At 34.7% G+C, this 22,500-nt stretch overlaps 1 protein-coding gene across 5 annotated transcripts in view; it reads left to right on the top strand.

Annotated features, from left to right (window-relative positions):
* The window catches only part of LOC115209859 (potassium channel subfamily T member 1), a 203,159-nt gene that overhangs the window by 114,912 nt on the left and 65,747 nt on the right, over positions 1-22,500 (top strand). For all 5 annotated transcript variants that reach the window (XR_004998398.1, XM_036501531.1, XM_029778432.2 and 2 more), the window contains exons 9-13: positions 242-437; positions 2,813-2,977; positions 7,030-7,166; positions 12,042-12,105; positions 14,004-14,112. Coding sequence is in view for 4 of the 5 variants with exons in the window: in XM_036501531.1 (XP_036357424.1) it covers positions 242-437; positions 2,813-2,977; positions 7,030-7,166; positions 12,042-12,105; positions 14,004-14,112 (671 nt within the window). In the remaining variant the exon portion in view is untranslated. The remainder of the gene's footprint in view (positions 1-241; positions 438-2,812; positions 2,978-7,029; positions 7,167-12,041; positions 12,106-14,003; positions 14,113-22,500) is intronic.

Genomic DNA, 22,500 nt, shown 5'->3' with positions numbered 1-22,500 from the left:
GGCCGGGACTATAACCTGCTTCCTCTGTATTCTGACCCTGACCTATAGCATATTTCTGCATTCCATTCTGAATCATCTCTGTGACTAAGTTTGTATTGTCTAACTAGGTTACTTTATTCCAATAAAGTTTGTGACTGTTGACTAGCTGTGACTTACAAGTAATTCATTTTTATTAGGGAATGAAAATATAAACTCTTATTTTACCACTTTATATGATTTTATATATTTCATTTTTATTCAGTATCTGTGGTATACAGCATATCCAGAGAGCAACAACATATGAGTCTGAACAACAACTGAATTTATTCCAGTCCTTCTATTTCGTCATCGTTACCTTCACTACAGTTGGTTATGGAGATTTCTCTCCTGATTATTGGCTTGGACAACTTTTCATGCTGGCAATGATTGTCATTGCATTTGCCTTTATTCCAAGACAGGTATTATTTATTAAATATAGCTATACATAGAATTATGATTTTTAATTTAATGGTGTTTGTTTTATCATTGGTCAGTTTTGCAGTCAATTATATACAAGAACTGGATTTCAATTTTTTGGAAACTTTCATTCAGTATAAATGCAAGTAAATTCATCTCCCCACTAAAAAATATTGTTTCACATTACCTCACTTTAGTTCTTATGATAAATAAATTTAATATCTTAACCCTTTCATTACCAACCCAGCTGAAACTGGCTCTGTAGCACAAATGTCTTGTTTTCATAAGTTTTGAATTAAAACCTTCCACCAAACCTTAGTTACAATTTATGTTCCTAACACTAGCTTAATTATAACTAAGTTATTTTACTAAATTCTTTGTTATATTTAAAGTAATTGAAAGAAACACAGAGCATCTCAAAATAAATACAGTAACGAAAGGGTTAAATTTTACAAGTTTACTTAAAATGATTTCTGGAAGCAAATAATTGTGGTGATTAAACTATTCCAACAAAACTACAACCAACGGTGTACACATAGAACCCAACCTTATATACTGTACATATAATGTACATATATGCATGTAAAATGTACACATTTGCAGTAGATGGTCAAATTGTTTGATTTTTTGTATCTACCATATACAAGGAAGTGAGAAACACCAGTTTTTAGAAGTAGCAGATGACCTCTCATCAAAATTATTAAAGCCTCCTGTAATATATTTAATTTTAATGTTTACAATGAGACGACAGCCTTGATATTATATCCTATATTAACAACTTTAACAGTAACCTTTGCCAACCCCTTGATTCTCTTTCTTTCCTAAATGATCATCAATACAGCTTTCGTAAAGCCAGATCCACAAGTGACCTACTCTATGTTACTCACCAGAAAAATTTGTTGAAAGCATTGTTTCTGTACTCACCATCAGTGAAGCTTTTAGTTATGTCAGGCATATAAACTTCCTATAATGACTACCCCTATAGCTCCCTCTATCTCACTTCTCTTGGATTGGTGACTTCTTTTTGGATCACACTATTGTGTTGTTTGCTAATGGAACTCTCTCTGACCCATACTCTATCAGTCCTGTGTCTCAGGTTTCAGTTTTGTTCATCACACTCTTTTTTCAAAACATCCATAATCTACATAATCTACATCACCTCCAACAACATCTACTCTAATAAGTACATGCGCTTTGTTAAAGATGACATCTCCCTACACTGCATTATGTATACCATCAACATCTTTCTGACTGCAAAAATCACAAAGCAAACAAAGACATAAACATTGCATTGCCATTGCTCATAACACACAGCAAGACCCTTCATGATTGACACATATTGCTAGGCTTACTATCTCCAAATACACATGAACATAACCAAGGTGGCATTACAAAAAGTTAAAATACTATTTCATCTGATAGAAAATACTTCCACAGTTACTTATTCTGTATAATTTACAAGAATCTCCTTCCCTAAGTATTGCACAGACATCTGGCATTGGATTCTTACATATGCACATTTTCAATTGCATCCATAGACAGACTATCCACTTGACAAATATTTTCTGATACTCCTCAACTACTTACCCATTGCCAGGTCATGTGTTCCCTCTGTCTATCTTACTGCTCCTACCCGGGTGTCTATTGATTATATAATCTTTATATATAAAAGAGAGGTTGTGTGTTTGTCTCCTACGATTTAGATTCCTAACTACTCCCACATTTTGCAGTGCAGTTTAACCAAAACCGGGTATCTTATAGTTGTGATTCATATTGAGCCCTTCTGGGTATTAGCGCGTGTCTACGATGAGTCTACGATTTAAAAAAAAATTTACCATCATTTTTTTCCATTTTAATGCATTTTTTCGCTATTATATAAGGGAAGTAACTCTCTAAAAATGTCTACGATGAGTCAACGATTTAAAAAAAAATTTACCATAATTTTTTTTCCATTTTTAATGCATTTTTTTGCTATTTTTTGGCTATAACTCTCTAAAAAGGCTTATATAGTTATTTCCCTTACAAACCCGAGCAACGCCAGGCAATACTGCTAGTTCTAAATAAACATACTTGTTTCATTTGCTTCAACCCCTTCCTTTTTGACTAATTTCTTTCTCTAAAATAACATCTCTTCCTAGGTCTCTGTCGATGTTCTCTTCAAATTAAATATTAAGCAAAATAAACTCATCTAACTGCCTCTAATCAGTTCAACAGACTTTGAATTGCTATAGGCATTGCCCTTGCTTTTGGTTATTAAGAAATACATTTTAAGAAACCGCTAATACCATTTTGTGTTCTATATTCTACTTCATTATTAATACTATTGCTGATAGTAGTATACTTTTCTTATACTAAACATTTTATTCCTGTTATATAGCTGGAAAGTATTGGATCAACTTTTATTGACAAGAAAAAGGAAGGGAAAGAATTCAGTAAAGATAATGCTAAACGTCATAAACATGTTGTAGTTTTTATCACTGCAATTTTTCCAGATGTTATCATGGATTTCTTAAATGAATTTTTTGCACATCCTGATCTTCAGGTAACTATGTAATTTTGTTTGTATTCTCAAACTCCTTTAAATTATTTATGTGACCTACCTACCTATATTTTTATGGACCATTTTGTCTGATTTCCTTCTGTTAATAAGTAAAGAAAACCTTTAATTAAAAAGACAACTGTTGTTAAAAGATGCCTTTATAGGCAGGGAATCTATATGTAGAAGGTATTGGATAATTTTTAAAGGCTTATTGCTAGCTGTTGATACGTTTGATTAACCCTTTAGTGTTCGCATTATTCTGTCAAATGTGATGTTTGTTTATTTAAAATGGTTTGAATTAATCCTGCACTATCTTGTAGTTTAGAGATTTCAGTGATGTGATTTTTTAGTTTTAGAATGACATGGTAGGGCTGAGGTGAGAGGCGAGATCTGGTCAGTTTCAATATAAAACAGGTTAAATATTTTGGCCAGATATGGCCGGTTTGAATGCTAAAGGGTTAAAGCAGCTGTTATGCTGCTTTTGATGATAAGACCAATAAAGATATGAGTGGTGCAGAAGGAGAGGGAAAGGGTGACAGAAGATGATTTATAGAAGTTAAGCATAAAATTAAAGAGCAGGTTAGCCAAGCTAACAAGAAAAATGAAGTTTTACCAATAAATTATGTTCACGACAGAGTCCTTGGGCTTGACCAGATTCGATACCGAAGTAGCAAAACATTATAATTTTTGAAAAGATCCATGGCTGTGTGGCAAGAAGCTTGCTTCGCAACCACATAGTGCCGGGTTCAGTCCCACTGCATGGCACCTTGGATAAGTGTCTTCTACTATAGCCCTGAGCTGACCAAAGCTTTGTAAGTGGATTTGGTAGAAGGAAACTAAAAGAAGCTTGTTGTTTATTAAGTGGAGGATCTTAGAGCGGCTTGGAACCTACATTAACAGGAGCAAATGCTGCAAGCTTTGTATAGCTGAGTGAGCAAGAATACTGAAAGACTCCTTGAAACCTGGATCACTGAACACTCACCAGGAAATTTATAGCCCTTGCATTCATTTCTAATGCTGCCTGCTTCAAGCATGGGAATTCCCATTATCTGATTAGACCTGGAAGTCCTTAAATCTAAAAGCAGCCAAAAGGAAAACTCCTCTGTTCCCCCTCTTTTGGCCCAGATGAACTGGTCTAAGGGAGATAACCCGTCCTTGCTGATCCTGGAGTATTTAGTCTTTGGCGACTTACTGGTCAAATGACCATTAACGGATTCCTGCCTCTCAGAGGTGAAGAGTTACACTTGTCTTTGGCTTTAGAGTCTGATGAGCCATCCATGGGGCTAAGCCCTTTCTGGATGCAAAACCATTGGTCACTCTATGACCAGATATAAAACTTAACTATGCATACACACATATATATAAAATATAACTGTCGATGAACACAATTAAGAATCTCAAGACACCTACATCGCTAGAAATAAGAACTGAAATGCTCTTATTCTGTAGGAAAAACACATAGATGTATACATACATGCTCATAGGGGCTGCAATCACCCAAAACACCAACTTAAGAATTCCTTAGACTGAACGTCCAGTTTCAGACTATTTTCATAGCCTTCATCAGTAAGATTTGGCAGATTCTGGGCCAATCATCCTGTCAGCATATATGGATTTATCATAAAAATTTAAGGATGATTTAGTGGATTACTAACGTGTTTTGAGCAAGTTCAGTCATTGTGAGCATACATGTATACATTCATGTGTTTTTCCTACATCATTAGAGCATTTTAGCTCTTATTTCTTATATGTTCAGTGGCAAGTATATTTTTCCTTTATGGTATCACGTTGCACATAGCTGCTTATATTACTTTTTGTATATAGATTAATGATCTGCTAAATCATTTATAAATTTTTAAAGTAAATACATATATGCTGACAGGAGGATTGGCCTGGAATCTGCCAAACGAGCAGTCCTTACTGATGAAGGCTATGGAAATAGCAGAAACTAGACGTTCAGACTAAGGAATAAAATGACAGATACATAAAAGAAGCAAACACACAGTCCAGCGGAAAAAATATTAGATATAAATGTTAACAGATATGGATGTATAAACATTCTCATGTAGGTTATATGGTGCATGTACACTCACTCACACAAGCATCCATGAAGATGTGCCATGAAGATTCCTGTATTCTCACTGTTGATATATTTATATATGTTGTATGTATATACTATATCTATGTAGTTACACATCTATGATTTTGTGTATGAATGTATACATATGAGATTTATGCAGTTCCATAAGTGATATTATCTAAGAACAAATACTGCAGTAATTAGCGTATCGACAACGTTTATACATTAAGTATGTATCATAGATGGCTATTTTAATTTAATTTTGCTTCAATCATTTATACTGAATTTTCATTCAGCTGGACAACTATCACAACATCAGTGATTGTTTTAGTCCATTTTTTTCCTTGTGTCAGAGGTGATGAATTCTTGTTTGAGCATGTAGCTGGCTATGAGTATGTACCACTGAAAAGGCCCCAAAAAGCTGAAATGTATCTGGTGGTCTTGTTGGCTGCTATTGGAAGGAATTTTGATCTCCCTCAAGATATTGTTTTTAACACAGCAAGTCCATAAGAGATATTATCTCTTATATATTAAGTGTGTATACATTAAGTATGATACTTAGATGACTATTGTAACTTAATACTGCCTCAATTGCATATACCTTTTAGGTATATAGTCTGCTATTTAATTGTATTAATTATGATCAATTTCCTTAAAACAGTACCAAGTATCACTCTTTAAATCTTTCTTGTAGTACTTCTTTGCTACATTCAGTTTGGAAGGAGCTGAAGAGCAGCAATTAGTGTGAAACTAATATCTTATTGTATGTCACATGACATTTAGATATTTGGAGTTATATCTTCAGTATTGTTGAATAAATATCACTGTTAAATATGATTTAAGCAATTAAATATATAATTTTAAACATAATGTATTTTATTAGTTATTTTCTGTATGTAATTAAGTAATTTGATACTTTCATGTTCTAAAGAATTTTAAATTCTAAATCTTACCATGTATAAAAGTAAAATTACTTGGTAATATTTTGAAATTGAACTAGTGAACCAGAAAGAGAACGTATTGTGTTTTGTCAAATCTATTTCAATATGCTATATTATCTGTTTATTGAGTTTAATACTTAAATATTTTGTGCATAAAGTAATTATTTTCTGTTGTTTCAAATATGTTCTAAAATTTCAAATAATATCAGCATAATTTCTTTAATATCTCTAATTAGAAAATGCTACACATCAGAAGTTCTCTATTAATTTATGAAGAAACTTCAATATCTCAGCATTTTTAGATACAATAATAGTGAGAAAAATTAAATATTTGGAAATTTATATTGAGCAACTAATTTGTTTTTCTCTTTTTATGGGTGCGATTCAAAGTTTATCTCAATAAAGTGAGGATTGACTGAATATGCAATATCATTTAAAGTTCTAAATTTATTAACAGGTAAATTATCAAATATTTGTAAGGTTGGTTGATGATGCTTATCATGCAAAATGCATTAGCAGCTAACTATAAACCAGTGGTGATAACAGGATTAACCCTTTAATGTTCTAATTATTCTATCAAACATAATGCTTATTGATTCCCATTGATTTGAATTAATCATGCATTATCTCATATCTTCAAGATCTTGATGGTGTAATTACTTAATGTAGAATAACATTGTAGGGTAGGTGTGAGAGCCTGGATCTGGTCAGTTTGAACATAAAACAGATTAAATATTTTGGCCGGATATGGCCGGTTTAAATACTAAAGGGTTAAAGATAATTATGTGAAGAGTAATTAGTTATTACTGATCTCAGATCAACTGATTACAAAATCTGGAGTTATTAAGTAAAATTTATGAATATTATCAAATAACATTTTAAGCTGTGAAAACAGTAACAACAAATACCTCCCAACGCCGTCCAACCCGTGCTAGCGCAGAAAACGGACGTTAAACCATGATGATGATGATGATGATCACACCTTCAGTTTGACCTTAAAAATGAAATTTCTATTATTTTTCTTTTTATTACAGTGTTACCATGTAGTCTTTATGGCTTCTACAGAACTTAACACAAACATCAATGTTGTTCTGAAAGATCCTAAATGGGGCCATAGAGTACATTATTTGAAGGGATCAGCTTTAAAAGACATGGACCTTGATAAAGCCAGGTAATATACAATTAATAGATGGATGGTTTTCCCAATAATGTTTACCATTATGTATGATTTCATGATATGTGTTATGTTAAGTCTTCAATAATCAGACTTAGGATATTCAATAGAAGAATTAATTTCCACTTTGCAAGAAACTCTTCTCTCAAAATGTTGTGGCTGTATAAGGCTTTCCCGTGAGTATTTTGGATAGTACATAATGGGCATTCAGTAGTATTTTTAAAGCATAATGACTCTAGAACAGGGGTGGGGAAACACCCACCCACAGGTAAAATTGCGCCCACAGGCTGATATACTCGTATGTACAAAAGAAAGTAAATTTTTACAAAAAAAAAAAAATCTCCAAAATTGACACTCACCCCCTTTCTGTCAATCGATAAGCAAAAAACATTTTGAAATCTATTAAAAATCAAAAGCAAATTGGTAAAGCTTCATCGGAACAGAAACTACTTATTTGGTGTCTTTATGAACAGGATTATAAAAAAAATATTACCAACTGTTTTTCTGAAAAAGCAGTGTTATATAACTTTTTACAAAAGGAAGGGTCGCGTTCTTTTGCTATCAGTCAGTGTCAAGAAGGTCAACAGGAGTTACTTTCATCTACCATCAGCTTATCAGTTATCGCCCCTCCCTACCCACTCACTTGTCAACATCTGTATGGACAAGCGGAGAGAAAAATCAAGTTAAACTTTGCAGAACCAAACAATATTTAGACTTTTTGCAGATTTTTATTTTTTACAGTTTTTACAACACTGAACACATGCATTACGACTATGAGCCAGTTGGCTTTTGCTTTTCCCAAGCAGCAGTAATAACAAAAATTTTACCAGTTTATAACTTTGTTAACTTTGTTAAATGAATTTTTCAGTACCCTTAACAATATGGCAAACAGTTATAAAAATCCCTGAAAAAAAAAGCGCTGGTGAATGTACTTTAATGAAAACTTGGCTGATCTTTATTTTCTTATTGAAATAGATAACAAGTGCATTTGTCTTAATTGCAATGAACAAGTAGCCATTCATAAAAAATATAATATTGAGAGGCATTTTGTGAGTAAGCATAAGACCTCTGAAAATTTGAAAGAATCTGAACATTTAGACAAAATAGCCTCCTTGAAAGAAAATCTGACTAAAAAACAAGGCTTTTTTAAAAGGTTGATTCTTGAAACTGAATCAGTAACTCGAACTAGTTATGCTGTAAAAACTCAAACCACATAGCAATGGGGAATTTGTGAAAGAATGTATACCCAGGAAATCTTAGTTTGTTTGGAACTCTTGTCAAGAACTCTTTCTAATTGTACTGAAGATATTGCTGATGACATTCAAAATTCTCTAAAATTTGATTCAGCAGAAATCGCGTTGTATTCATTAGTTATTAATGAGACACCTGAGCTGTCTAATACTGCTCAGATGGCCTTGTGCCTAGAGTAGAAAAGAATATTTATACATGGAGTAACTGCAAAATTCAATATTCGGGAAGAATTTCTCACCTTGAAATCAATGCATAGAACAACTAGGGGTGAAGATTTTTTCAAGTGGTCAATTCAGCCTTAAAAGATTTTGATTTACCGTATGAAAAAGTGAGTTGTCTTGCTACAGATGGCACTCCATCTATTGTAGGTCATGAAAAAGGGTTCATAGATTTGATTATGAGTGAATTTAAGAAGCACCTTTTGGATCTGGAAACTTTGTGTCACTGCTTTATTCATATGGAAAGTTTGTGTAAAATCTCTCGAGACGGGTAATGTAATGAAAGTTGTAACTAGAGCCATTAATTTGATAAAAAGCAAAGGGTTGAATAATAGGAAATTTTAAGAATTTTTGAAATATCTTGAAGCCGAATAATGGGCTTTATTGTTCCATTGTGAAGTTAAGTGATTAAGTAAGGCCCAAATGCTATTATAGCAAGTTCTGTTATGGAACTGGAAAATAAAAAGCTTCGATGTTATTTAGCATTTTTAGTAGATATAACTAGTCATTTAAATAATTTGAAGTTGAAACTACAAGGTTCCAATCAGCTAATAACCAGTTTGCTTTCTCATATCAAAAGCTTTGAATCAATGCTTCATTTATTTGTCACACAATTGAAAAGAAAGTGATTCATACATTTTCTGAAACTGAGTGAACAAAATCCCAAATCAACAAAGAAATATTCTGATGAGTGTGAAAATTTTATGAAGAAATCTGAAAGTAGATTTGAAGAAATACAAAATAAAATCAAACTACGTGTTTTTGAAACACCTTTTGATGTGTTCCTAGGAGGCTCCAGATTTCTTACAATTAAAATTAATTGATTAGTAGTAAGATAACTTAATAAAATTGAAATATATTAATCTGTCTTTATTGCACTTTTACAAGTCCATCAATCCTGAGAAATTCCCTACTTTACATAAAAATGTCTTGAAATTCCCATCTCAATTTTCAACCACTTATCAATGTGAGTAGTTTTTTTTCCAAATTGAATTATGCAGATCTACTGATGAAAACTTGGGTAATAAAGTAAGAATAGCAGTTTCTTCAAAGCATGTAATATTCCTAAACTTAAAAAAAAAAAAAAGAAAAAAAAAAGCAGTTTAATCCTTCTCACTAAACAAAACCAAGTTTTAAAGTTAAGGCTAATTAGCTTTGATAAAATTATCATTAGGATAAATTTGTCTAAATATGCCATTTACATATAATATTATTTAGGTATTAATGTAATTTTTCAAAATTAAATTCGGTCTGTGCTTGATTGTTATGATTTCTCCAATATTAGGATAGGTACATTTTGAAAAAATATAGAAGACATAAGTAATATAAACGTTCTAAATTCAGTGGTGGTGTTAATGAAGCTGTTACACATTAATTTAATGCATTAAACTTATTTTTATTAATGTATGAGAGTAATCCCAAAAGTAAGGTTTCCAAAAATATTTAGAAATCACAGAAACGTTTATTGTCAATGATGTTTACATCATTTTAAAGTTTGAACATTTATCTATTTTTTAACATAATTGCCATTTCAGTTGATGTATTTCTGTAGGTGCTGGGGCAGTTTTTGTATGCTCATGTCATACCAGCTCACCACCATGTCATTGAGGAAGTGTTAAATCTCATCTTTCACCTTGTCATGGCTGAAGTGTGTTCCAGCCAAATGTTCTTTCAGTTTAGGGAACAGGTGGTAGTCACTGGGTGCCAAGTCTGGACTGTAAGGTGGATTATCGTTTATGGTCCTCTGTGAGCATTCGTGGGACCCATCTTGCACACACCTTCTGGTATTACAACTTTTCACTCAAAACCCTATGAAAAGTGCTTTGGGAAACCTCAGGAACCAAAATGCAGAGATCATCCAAAGTGATCCACCGATTTTCATGTAGGATTTACTCAACCTTTGCAACGGTCTCATCAGAAATTGATGGTCACCTGCTTCTACACCACTTGCAGACGTTTTTGACACCCATGCATGACTTGTCATACACTTCTGCTAATTAGCAATGAATTTCAATCAGTTTAATACCTTTTGCGTTCAAACACCAAATAACTGCATGACCTTCACACTTGGCAGTAGCATCAATTGGGAGCTCCATCAGATATGACTGCTGAGCCAAGACTGAGCAAGGCAGCAAGGTGCACACAGGGGCAGACTCATGCACAACAAACACAACAGTGTTGCCAATACCTACATGTACAGTTTCCCTGCGTCCCAATTGCTTTGGAGACCTTACTTTTGGAATTACCCTCATATATTGAATTATACATAGATTTTTACCAGATTTACACAGATATAAGAGCCAGAACTTGCGATCTACCCATGGACCTTTTTCTTTGGAAATTTTTGCCCACTGCACTAAAAAGTTTCCCCACCCCTGCTCTAGAAGTTATTACAGGTTAACTAAACAAGATATCATCATCATCATCATCGTTTAGCGTCCGCTGGGGTCTGGGAAGCCAGAAGGCTGCACCAGGCCCAGTCTGATCTGGCAATGTTTCTACGGCTGGATGCCCTTCCTAACGCCAACCACTCCATGAGTGTAGTGGGTGCTTTTTACGTGCCACTGGCACAGGTGCCAGACGAGGCTGGCAAATGGCCATGATCGGATGGTGCTTTTTACGTGCCACCATGAGTATATATTGGTAAAGATATTTATTTCAACTTTAAAAAAAAATCAGATGTCATTTATAAACAATATTTAAACTGTCTATATAAAGGGTACATAAGGCTTTTGAGATCACTTGTATGAATTTAGAAAAAGACACATAACTCTTCAAAGAAATGTTGTATTTGAAAACCAATTGGTACAAACAATCATGAGAATCCTTTTATTACACCCATTTAACGAATCCACCATTAACATCAATAGCTGCAGACTTGAAGGCACTGGCATACCTAAATCAGATATGGAAGCACTGACATACCTAAATCAGATATGGAAGCACTGACATGCTTAAATCAGATATGGAAACACTGACATACCTAAATCAGATGATCTTTATCAATTTTGGACATAGTACTGGATATGGTGGATTAGAGAGTTTGTATGGTATAATGGGATCATTGATTGACCTCTCTCTTAACTATGCCCCATACATAATAGTCCAGTGGATTGGGGTTTGGTGAGCTAGGAGGCCATGTGTCTAGGATAATGTGATCATGAAGATTAGTATGTATCCATGTTTGGATTGTTCAAGCCTAATGAGATGGCACAGAATCTTGTTAGAAGATATATGGTCTTCCAGTGCATACTCAGTCTATCCAGGACTTCACAGCTTTTTTTTTATCTACAGTATAAATATAGAAATCTCTGTGTTTCTTTGGCAGGGATTGCAATATTCAATTTGTGACCCCATTGTATAGTTAATGTATTTTGTGTTTCAATTTTGTTTCTACTTTCAGGGTTCAAGATGCACAGGCATGCTTTATATTAGCTGAGAGAAATACAAAACACAGAAGTGAAGCAGTAAGTTATATACCATTATATTACCTTCTCTCTACATATGTGTATTTTAATACATGTGTTTATTTAAAGGGCTAAAATACCACTATGTGGTCAGCCATATGCTAGAAGTAGATCATCTGCGATCAAACTACAAAGAAAAGAATGTTCTCTAGAGAAAAATTCAGTGGACACCAGAACAATATGTGGGCAAGAAAGATGGAAATTATATAAAAAACAAGAAATGTATGAATGTGTGTGTTTTGTTTTTTCATGTCAGAGTGTCCAACAAAATATACCTTCCTTACCAAACAAGCTGGTAAGGAGAATTGTTGGGAACCTCACTAGATTGTCCATTATAGAAGAAAGCAGTGCATGATGGGTGGAGGGAATTCAAACAAAATTTTATGAAGTGTGGAAAGCTCAATGGAAATGTTTGTAAGGGTTTTGATGTTAATTTGCCTGATTTTTTTTATGGCTTTTGAGGGATACTTACATGAGGTGTACATCAGATGTTGATTATAAGGTAGTTTGATGTAAGAACAAGGCTGTTCCCATCACTGATATGTAAATTCTTGTCTGCTGACACATGTAATGTTGTTGCTCACTCTCAGAGTGAAATGCAGCAGCAGCTTATGAATTCTACCTTCACAGCATGCAATGCTTTGTGTCTAACAATCAGCCTAAAAAAGATAATCATAATGTTCCAAGTAAAGCCTCTTCTGAGCCAAACACTTATGTGTATGAAGAGAAATTGCAGATTGTGGAAAAATTTGTGTATTTAGCTAGTAAACATGACAAATACTCTTGATGGTGAAATCTCCCTTCAAATCAAGAAAGCCAGATGGGGATTCCAAAAACTGGATAGACGTTTATGGCCTTGGAATGGAATTTCAATTGAGACAAAATTGAAGATCTACAATGTTTGTGTTTTGTCTTCATTGCTATATACATGTGAGACTAAACTGCATATATAATTTCCACATCAACCCTAACCCTAGCCCCTAACCCCTAACCCTAACCCTAATCCCTAACCCTAAACATAACCCTAGCCCTAACCCTAGCCTCTACCTAAAATGAAAACGAAGTGGCAGAGGATTAATATCGATATAAACTACCTTTGAATGTTGTATCATGTCCCTTTGGCAATATTTTTTAACCACCAAGTGTTGAAGAGCTAACAATTATCCATTGTCTGTTATTCATTTGATTATTTATATATAAACCAATGCCCAGATGCAGCACGGATTTTTGTCAGTGAACAGGTCGAGGTCTTAAAGCGAGGAAAATATTTTGACAAATTAAACTTAAATGTTGAAGTGAATCGAACGGCTTTTGTGTGTTTCTTATATGGCTTACAAACACCTTCCACGCTGCAATTGTTTTCATTTCAGCACACGATCTCAGATCAAATCACTTGCTATGCAAGTACATCTCCATAATATTTATATATATATCACGTGATCACGTGACCGACCAGTCCATCAGATGTAGTTACACATCGCTGGTCACAATGCATTCGCATTGTTTTAGCCTTCAAATGACGCCACCCTGCTGGCTAAACGAGCAGGCCAACAGAAGAAAGAGTGAGAGAAAGAGTGGTGAAAGAGTACAGCAGGAATCACCACCCCCTGCCGGAGCGTCGTGGAGCTTTTCAGGTGTTTTCGCTCAATAAACACTCACAACGCCCAGTCTGGGAATCGAAACCGCGATCCTACGACCGCAAGTCTGCTGCCCTAACCGCTGGGCCATTGCGCCTCCACATATATATATATATGTGTGTATAAATTTAATGCACAATGTATGTTGTACTCATTGTGACACCTACACTTGAGAATCTGTTTTTTCACATTTTTTAAAAACTTTATGTCCACTGTTAGAATTGATTTCTGTTTACTAATAATTCCATTTCATCTCTTTAGGATCAACATACAATTTTGCGATCATGGGCTGTCAAAGACTTTGCTCCTCACTGCCCTCAATACTTACAACTTTTCCTGGTTGAAAATCGAATGCATGTTAAATCTGCAGGTTTGTTAATTAAATGATTATTCGAAAGACTTTCTTATTTTATGAATATAATATTTTCTTCAAAAATTCACTAATTCATTGCTTTAGATTGAAAGTATGTTATTCCTACATAAGATTGCAACCCTCTTGACCATTCTAGTAAAATGTCTGCTTTCCATTTCATTTTACATTTCTTTTCCTTTTATTTATTTTATGTTTTTGAGGAGCCATCTTATTTCTTTTATAATTTTACCTTTCACTCACATAAATACAGAGGCAAGCACATATACATGTACACATTTTTTTAGGCAATAATCTGTAACTGATGCAGCGATAAATAATCCTGACCTACTTTCTTACCTCTGACTGCTATTAGAATATGTTTTTCAGATTTTGGCACAAAACCAGCAAGTTTGAGAGGTGGGTGGGGGTCAATTACATTCTATCCCCCACCCCTCTTCCCTGAGCTGAGCTGGCATTTATTTTATCAGCTCTAGAAGAATAAAAGGCGAAGCCATCCTTGGTAAAAGGTCAATGATATTCTGAAAGAGAGACATGTGGTGAATTAATATCTACGATAAAATTTGCCATCTTTTAGAAAATATTGGGTTGTCCGGAATGTTCATGCCGATTTTTAAAGGAAAGAAAAAGGTCAATAAATACTTGCCATTATATTTTTAATCAATCAAACATGAACCATTTTGTTGCACAATGCATCTCCATCTTTCCTTTAACTTGAAAATACCCTCTTCCTAGAATTGAGGTGGTTTCATGGCAAAGAATTCATCAAGGTATCTTTTTACATCATCCAAGGAATTGAAATTTTTACCACTTAGACTAATCTGCAGAGACATGAATAAATGGGAATCCGAAGGAGCAATATCTGGTGAATATGGAGGGTGGGGTAACATATCCCAGCCAAGCTGCAGCAACTTTTGTCTGGTTCCCAAAGAAACGTGCAGTCTTGCATTATCATGTTGGAAAACAACACTCTTCTTGTTGGCCAATTCTGGACGTTTCTCTTGAATTGCTGCTTTTAACTCGTCCAGTTGTGTGCAGTATTTCTAAGAATTAATTGTCTGGTTACTTAGGAGAAGCTCATAGTACAGAATTCCTTTCCAATCCCATCAGACACAAAGCAAAACTTTGTTAGGATGAAAACCCACTTTTGGGGTGGCTGAGGGTGGCTCATGTCACTTACTGCATGAACGACGGAGTTTGATAGGTTGAGACTTTCTGCCAATTCTTGGGTTGTGCAATGTGGGTTATTCTCAATTAACGACTTGATTTGGTCATCATCTGTAGTGGATGGTCTGCCTGATTGCTCTTTATCAATAAGGCTACAATCTCCAGCTCGGAGCCTTCTGAACCAATTCCATACAGTTCTTTCAGATAAAGAAACATCACCTTAAACTGCACATATTTCTTTGGTTGCTTGCAAGGCATTTTTCCCTTTACAGAAAAAGTAAAGTATCAAGTGCTGAAAATGAACTTTCTTATCTTCCATTTTAAAGGCTTACAGAATGAACACAGGTTATAGGAACATAAACCTTCTTCCATGAAAAGATAGCTTAAACTGTGCTCTAAATGGAGGTGTAGTCAAATCCCATTTTATGGACTTAAAATAAGTCGAAAGGTAAGCTACTATAAATCGGCATGAACTTCCCAGACAAACCAATATTTAAATAGATATCAATATTATCTTGTGATTTATTATATAAGTGTAAGCATAGCTGTGGGGTAAAGAATTTTTCATTACAATAATATGGATTTGGATTCACTTCCACATCACAGTACTTGGGGCGAGTATCTTCTACAGTAGCTTTAGGTTTACTAATGCTATAAGAGTATAACTTGGTAGATGCAAACTGTGCAGAAACACATTAATTTTATGTGTGTGTGTGCACAAAACACAAGTATACATGTAGGCGCAGGAGTGGCTGTGTGGTAAGTAGCTTGCTAACCAACCACATGGTTCCGGGTTCAGTCCCACTGCGTGGCATCTTGGGCAAGTGTCTTCTGCTATAGCCCCGGGCCGACCAATGCCTTGTGAGTGGATTTGGTAGACGGAAACTGAAAGAAGCCTGTCGTTTATATGTATATATATATATATGTATGTGTGTGTTTGTGTGTCTGTGTTTGTCCCCCTGGCATTGCTTGACAACCGATGCTGGTGTGTTTACGTCTCCGTCACTTAGCGATTCGGCAAAAAAGACCGATAGAATAAGTACTGGGCTTACAAAGAATAAGTCCCAGGGTCGATTTACTCAACTAAAGGCGGTGCTCCAGCATGGCCACTGTCAAATGACTGAAACAAGTAAAAGAGTAAAAGAATAAAAAAATATACATACATGTTACTTACATGTGTGTGTGTGTGTGTGTGAACATACACATACATATGTATAAGTATTTGTGTGTATACATGTGTATTACTTTAAAATAGCAGTCTGTGTATCATACTTAAAAGCCTTGAAAGCCTAATTAACTGCTGTGTTTGTTCTGAGATAGTAACTCATATGTACAGTGTTCAAAAAACACAGAGATACATTTGTTGCAGAGAAAAATCATCCAGTAGTGGTAGTGGAATTTTAAAATGTGCATTACTACCCTTTGGGGCTTTGTCAGTAGCAAGTATCCAATGGCAACCATATGCTAAGATAAAACTCATCATTACTGAGATAGTAAAACAGTGATTGAAAAATCACTGATGTCATATTTAACTGAGAGTTTGAATAAGAATTTATGTGAGACAGAATCATTATTACTTCAGTTTTTAATTTTATGTCTGACATGGTACTTCAGGGTTGAGATCTTTGTATCTGAACAATTTTATCCAATTCCTTTCATGCAATGTTTTGTTCAAAAGAAACCACAATGTCTGTCAAGGTGCATATATCTTCTTTCCAATCATTGATCATTATATCTGAATATTTGGATCTTTTCCGTTTGAATGGCAGTTTTTAACATAATTTGTAAGTAACTAAAAAATTATAAACTTCGTATACTGGTAGAATGTGTTTCTAAAACATTTTTTCTCTTGGCTTTCTTGAGAAAATTCTATAGTTTGTAAGATATTTGTTGTTTTTTTCTTCTTCAATTTCTGCAATTTCAACCAAACACTGACGTCCATTGGGGTAAAAAGCATTCTGTGCCATATGAATATGTCCCTTGTTTAAGAAACAGATTGGGTTTATTTACATTTGTTAAGAAAAAAAGATACCCTTCCCCCCACCCTTAACCCTAACCCTAACCCTAACTAAACCTAACCCTAAAATAGATTGAAATGCAATAGATCGATACTAGGGTCATAATTATGGGTGACAATTTCATATGACACCGCTAGAAAAAAATGCCGTTCAAACCAAAAGGATCCGAATATTTTACTTTGACATCCTTGTCACTTAAGTAAGTTCCTGATAACTGCAGCTAGGCTTTATCATACACTGCATTTGGTGCATGCCAATACCACTTCTTCTCTGTTTTCATATTTTCCCTTTCAACATCCTTTCAGTTCCTTTGACAATAAGTTATTTATCTCCAGATGTAAAACCTGTCTTTTGTAAAGTATGGATGTGAGGGATTGGTATATTGTTGGCAAGCCTATAAATTTATTGGTTTCAGATATTTTAGTTTTAGGGAGTTAATGTTGTTTGTCCTCCTCTAGCAGCCTATCAGATATTGATTCTGGCCTGCTTACTACTTCATTGGAAACTGCTGTCATATACCCATTAGACGTTTCATCCAGAAATTGGAAGCATTGTCAATCTCAGGTACTTTTCTCTTGCTTGCAATTTCCAATGTGTTGATGAGTTCCTTGCTGGTTATTGTGGACAGTTATTGAGATGTTCTAATATATTTTCCTCCCCACCTGATTTATTGTGCATTTTGTCTGTGTTGATTCTTCTATATTTAACATTATCTCTCAGTTGGAAAGTTGACGAAATGATTAGTGGCATTTCACCTGAATTTATGTTCAGAGTTCAAATTCTGCCAAGGTTGACTTTGCCTTTCATCCTTTTGGAGTTGATGAAATAAGTACCAGCTGAGCACTGGGTTCAATGTAATTGACTTACCCACTTTCCTGAAATCGCTGGCCTTGTATCAGAATTTGAAAACAATATTCCTTTTCTGTATGCTTGAATTTTCATTGGTGTCTTCCACTTTTACGTTAATGTTCTTGTTGAAGTTTTTAGCATTTAATTGAAGTAATTTATTCTTCTGGAAGTAACGCTCTTATGCTTTTCAAAACATTTTATTCTGCATGTTTTTCCTACTATGATTTGTTTGAGCATGCATAAGTGTTTTTATTGATCACAGTTCAATGACATTTCGTTCTCTTCTGTTTTCATTATTTCAGCTTCCTAAGTATGTTATTGATTGATTGATTGATTGATTCTAGTTTCAGCTTATGAGCTGTGGCCATGCTGGGGCACCGGTATTTTTATTGTGTTTGTCGTTAGATGTGAGGGCTAAGGGTTTATTTTTGTTGTTGTTTATTTGGTTGAGGGTATCTAAGGGGTTGGGATGATTCTGTGCCCTTCACTATCTTTTTGGATTTTAGTTCTTGATATCTCAGTATGTATTTTTGATTTACTGTACATCATTACTTATTTCTTGCAGGTTTGGTTCTGTAGTTTTTCACTTTGTTTTGAGGTTTTACATATTACATGTGTTGTCATTGCTACCCTGTTGCTTTACTACCCACAAGGGGCTAAACACAGAGGGGACAAACAAGGACAGACAAACGGATTAAGTCGATTATATCAATCCCAGTGCGTAACTGGTACTTAATTTATTGACCCCGAAAGGATGAAAGGCAAAGTCGACCTTGACGGAATTTGAACTCAGAACGCAACGGCAGACGAAATACGGATAGGCATTTCGCCCGGCGTGCTAACGTTTCTGCCAGCTCACCGCCTTTCATTGTTGTCATTGCTACCGTGTTGCTTTCTTTTGTGTATCATATGTGTTTTGTATGTGGTAGATTCTGTTGGGATACATTTAATTTCTGTAGCTGGTTACTTTTTAGTGTGTAGTTGGATGTTACCTTTTATGCTTTACTTGGTTCAGTCATTAAACTGTGGCCATGCTGGGGCATGGCCTTGAAACATTTTAGTAGAACTTATTGACCCACCCAAGTATTTATTATTTTTTTGTAAAGTCTGGTACTTATTATATCAGTTCTTTTGTCAAACTGCTAAGTTATAGGGATGTTAACACTAGTTGTCAAGCAGTGGGGAGGGGTAAAACATATACACAAAGACAGACAGATAGACACACACACACACACATACAGCAGGCTTATTTCAGTTTCCATCTGCCAAATCCACTCACAAGAGTTTGATCACCCTGAGGCTTTAGTAGAAGGACTGAACCTGGAACCATATGGTTGGGAAGCAAACTTCTTATCCTACAGCCACAACTGCACCTCTTGTTTAATTTTCAAATGTTTATTTTGTCAGTAAGTTTGCCTACTTCAACATATTTGTTATTATTCATTTCCATTTTTTTTCTTTGCTTCATTGCTTCTTTATTGTGATTGTGACCTCCTTCGGTCACGAATGACCATCGGATTGCACCTAGAAAGTTACCCTCCGAGGTACAAGTCTGGGCAAAGTTGTTTATGGAAGACCAGCAGTCGCCTACGCACACCAGCCATCATTCTCCACACCACCGATGTTATCCAAGGGAAACGCAAAGGCACCAGTGACGTCGCAGCTCATTTATTAACATGCAAGTGGCTGAGTACTCCACAGACACGTGTACTCTTAATGTAGTTCTCGGGGAGATTCAGCATGACACAGAGTGTGACAAGGCTGGCCCTTTGAAATACAGGCACCACAGAAACAGGAAGAAAGAGTGAGAGAAAGTTGTGGTGAAAGAGTACAGCAGGGTTCACCACCACCCCTTGCTGGAGCCTCATCGATCTTTAAGTGTTTTTGTTCAATAAACACTCACAATGCCCGGTCTGGGAATCGAAACCGCGATCCTACGGCCGCGAGTCCACTGCCCTAACCACTGGGCCATTGCGCCTCCACTGCTTCTTTGTAGAACTTGTGTTTATGGGATATAGTGTTGTTGTGGAGCATGCATGTAATACTGTGATGTATCTTGATTTTCCCTGCTTTCTCTTTTAATTTTGCTCACAAACCTTTTTGTTAGAAGTTAATTTTCTGAATTGCAACGGATCTTTTTGTTTTTGTTTAATGATAACAATGAGGTCAGACCAAGAAATTTATCATCGTTTCTGCTGCTGATTGATTTACTCTGGACATAGTTAATTTGTTTGTTTTTAAATGTTGTTGGCTTTAAAATTGCCTGTTTTATATTCTTTTTGTTTGTATTTAAAAATCATTTCAGTTTGTGTGTGTGTGTGTGTGGTGTGTGTGTGTGTGTGTGTGTGTGTTTGTGTGTGTGCGTGTGTGTGTGTTGAATAAAAAAATGAATTGTGTGCATAGTGGTTTCATAATAATGTCAATGAAATTGGTTTGTTCATTTGTTCGATAAGAATAGACAATTAATACTTCGGGAAAAACAGAGTTGGAATTCCTTTGAGTAATATATTCTTCTATACACAATCATACAAACCCCTTATATATATAGACACCCATATATACACATACTTATACATATGTACATATGCATATATATATTTATATATATGGTGTTAGGAAGGGCATCCAGCTGTAGAAACTCTGCCAAATCAAGATTGGAGTCTGGTTCGCCAGCCCTCAGTCAAAATCGTCCAACCCATGGAAAGCGGACGTTAAATGATGATGATATATATATATATATATATATATATATATATATATATATATATACACCTGCACATACACACATGTATGCACACATACACATAAATATATACATATACACACATATACAAATACATATACATAAATATTCATATGCACACATGTACATATACACACATACATACACATACACATACATATATACATATATATATATATATACACATATGCATATACCCACACATACATACACGCATATGTGTATACATGCATATGTGTTTATGTGTACACGTGTAAGAGGGTGTACATCCATACAAACTTATATAACTATATTTTTATGTAAATATACATACTTCCATACCTTCACACATATATGCATATATACACATAGCTATAGATATTTCTACACATATATGCATGTGCATACATAAGATAGTACAAAAAAGGGTGTATACTCATATCACGTGAATGTGTCATAAAAAAACTGGATTAGATCTCTTACTCTCAAGGGTGTCAGATTCTCTTATGTATCAAATGTCAAGTTCTAAAAAATATTAGCAAACTGAAAAATTTATGTTGCAAAATTAAATGGTGGTGCCCCAGCATGGTCACAAGTTCAATTCAATTCAGTCCATATGTACTTTTCCTTTTTCAGACAGTGTTTGGTTGGTTTCTTTCTGTTGATTGTTGAGATGGTAGTTCTGGTGGTTGTGTTATTATTATTGCTTTTTTCAGTTTTGGCTGATATTTTCAAATAAAATACTCTTCCTTGGCCTTACCAAAATGTTTATTTTCTGTCCATAGTTTGAAGAAAGGGAATATTTTGAGTTTTCTTTTCCCACAGTTTCCAAAATGTTCGCTACAGGTTGTGTTTCTAAGGGAGGAGTCATGGATTTGTTGTTTGTGTATCCTTACTCTCTCATATAGTCCGATACCTATTTCATCAATATAGTATTTGTTGCATTTCAGGGCATGTGGCACGGTAGATTAAATTCCTGGATTTGCAATTCATATTTGCATTTATTTTAAAAGTGTCATTGTTTTTTTAAAGTAATTTGTACTCCCTCTTCAATGCAGTCGCATATTCCACAATGAGGGTCACCACATTTTTAACTTCCTTTGTTGTTCCTGTGGTTGTAAATTTTGCTCAGGTTAAGAGTTTTTTTTTATGTTGGTTGCTTTCCATCTGTTATAAATTATCTTTGAGTCTGTTATTAATTGGTTTATTCTTGAATGTTGAAGAATTGAGAGGTATCATTTTGCAGTGTTGATGATGTCATGATTTCTTGGGTTGTGGGTGATGACAAAAGGAGTTCATTTTTATTTTTATCTTTGTGTTTGTTTACCTCCATGGGTTGTGGTTAAGATGTTTTTTGCTTTGGTGATTGCTGTGTCAATTAAATTAGTGTGATATTTTTGTTCCTCTAGAAATATTTTTAATTCCTGTAATCTTGTGTTCCTTAATTCTGCATCTATTACTATTGTGCAAATTCGTTTTGCCATATTAAAGGGTACATTTCTTTTGGTATGCGAGGGATGGGAGGAATGAAAGTTCAAATAATGGTGTGTGTCTGTAGGTTTGTAGAAGAGATCTATTTTTATAGTGTTATTTTCTTTAATTAGTGGTATCTTTCCTCTGTCATTCCATAGT

Source organism: Octopus sinensis, linkage group LG3, assembly GCF_006345805.1.
Source record: "Octopus sinensis linkage group LG3, ASM634580v1, whole genome shotgun sequence".
Classification (NCBI taxonomy): domain Eukaryota; kingdom Metazoa; phylum Mollusca; class Cephalopoda; order Octopoda; family Octopodidae; genus Octopus; species Octopus sinensis.
This window is presented reverse-complemented; position numbering and strand designations above follow the sequence as displayed.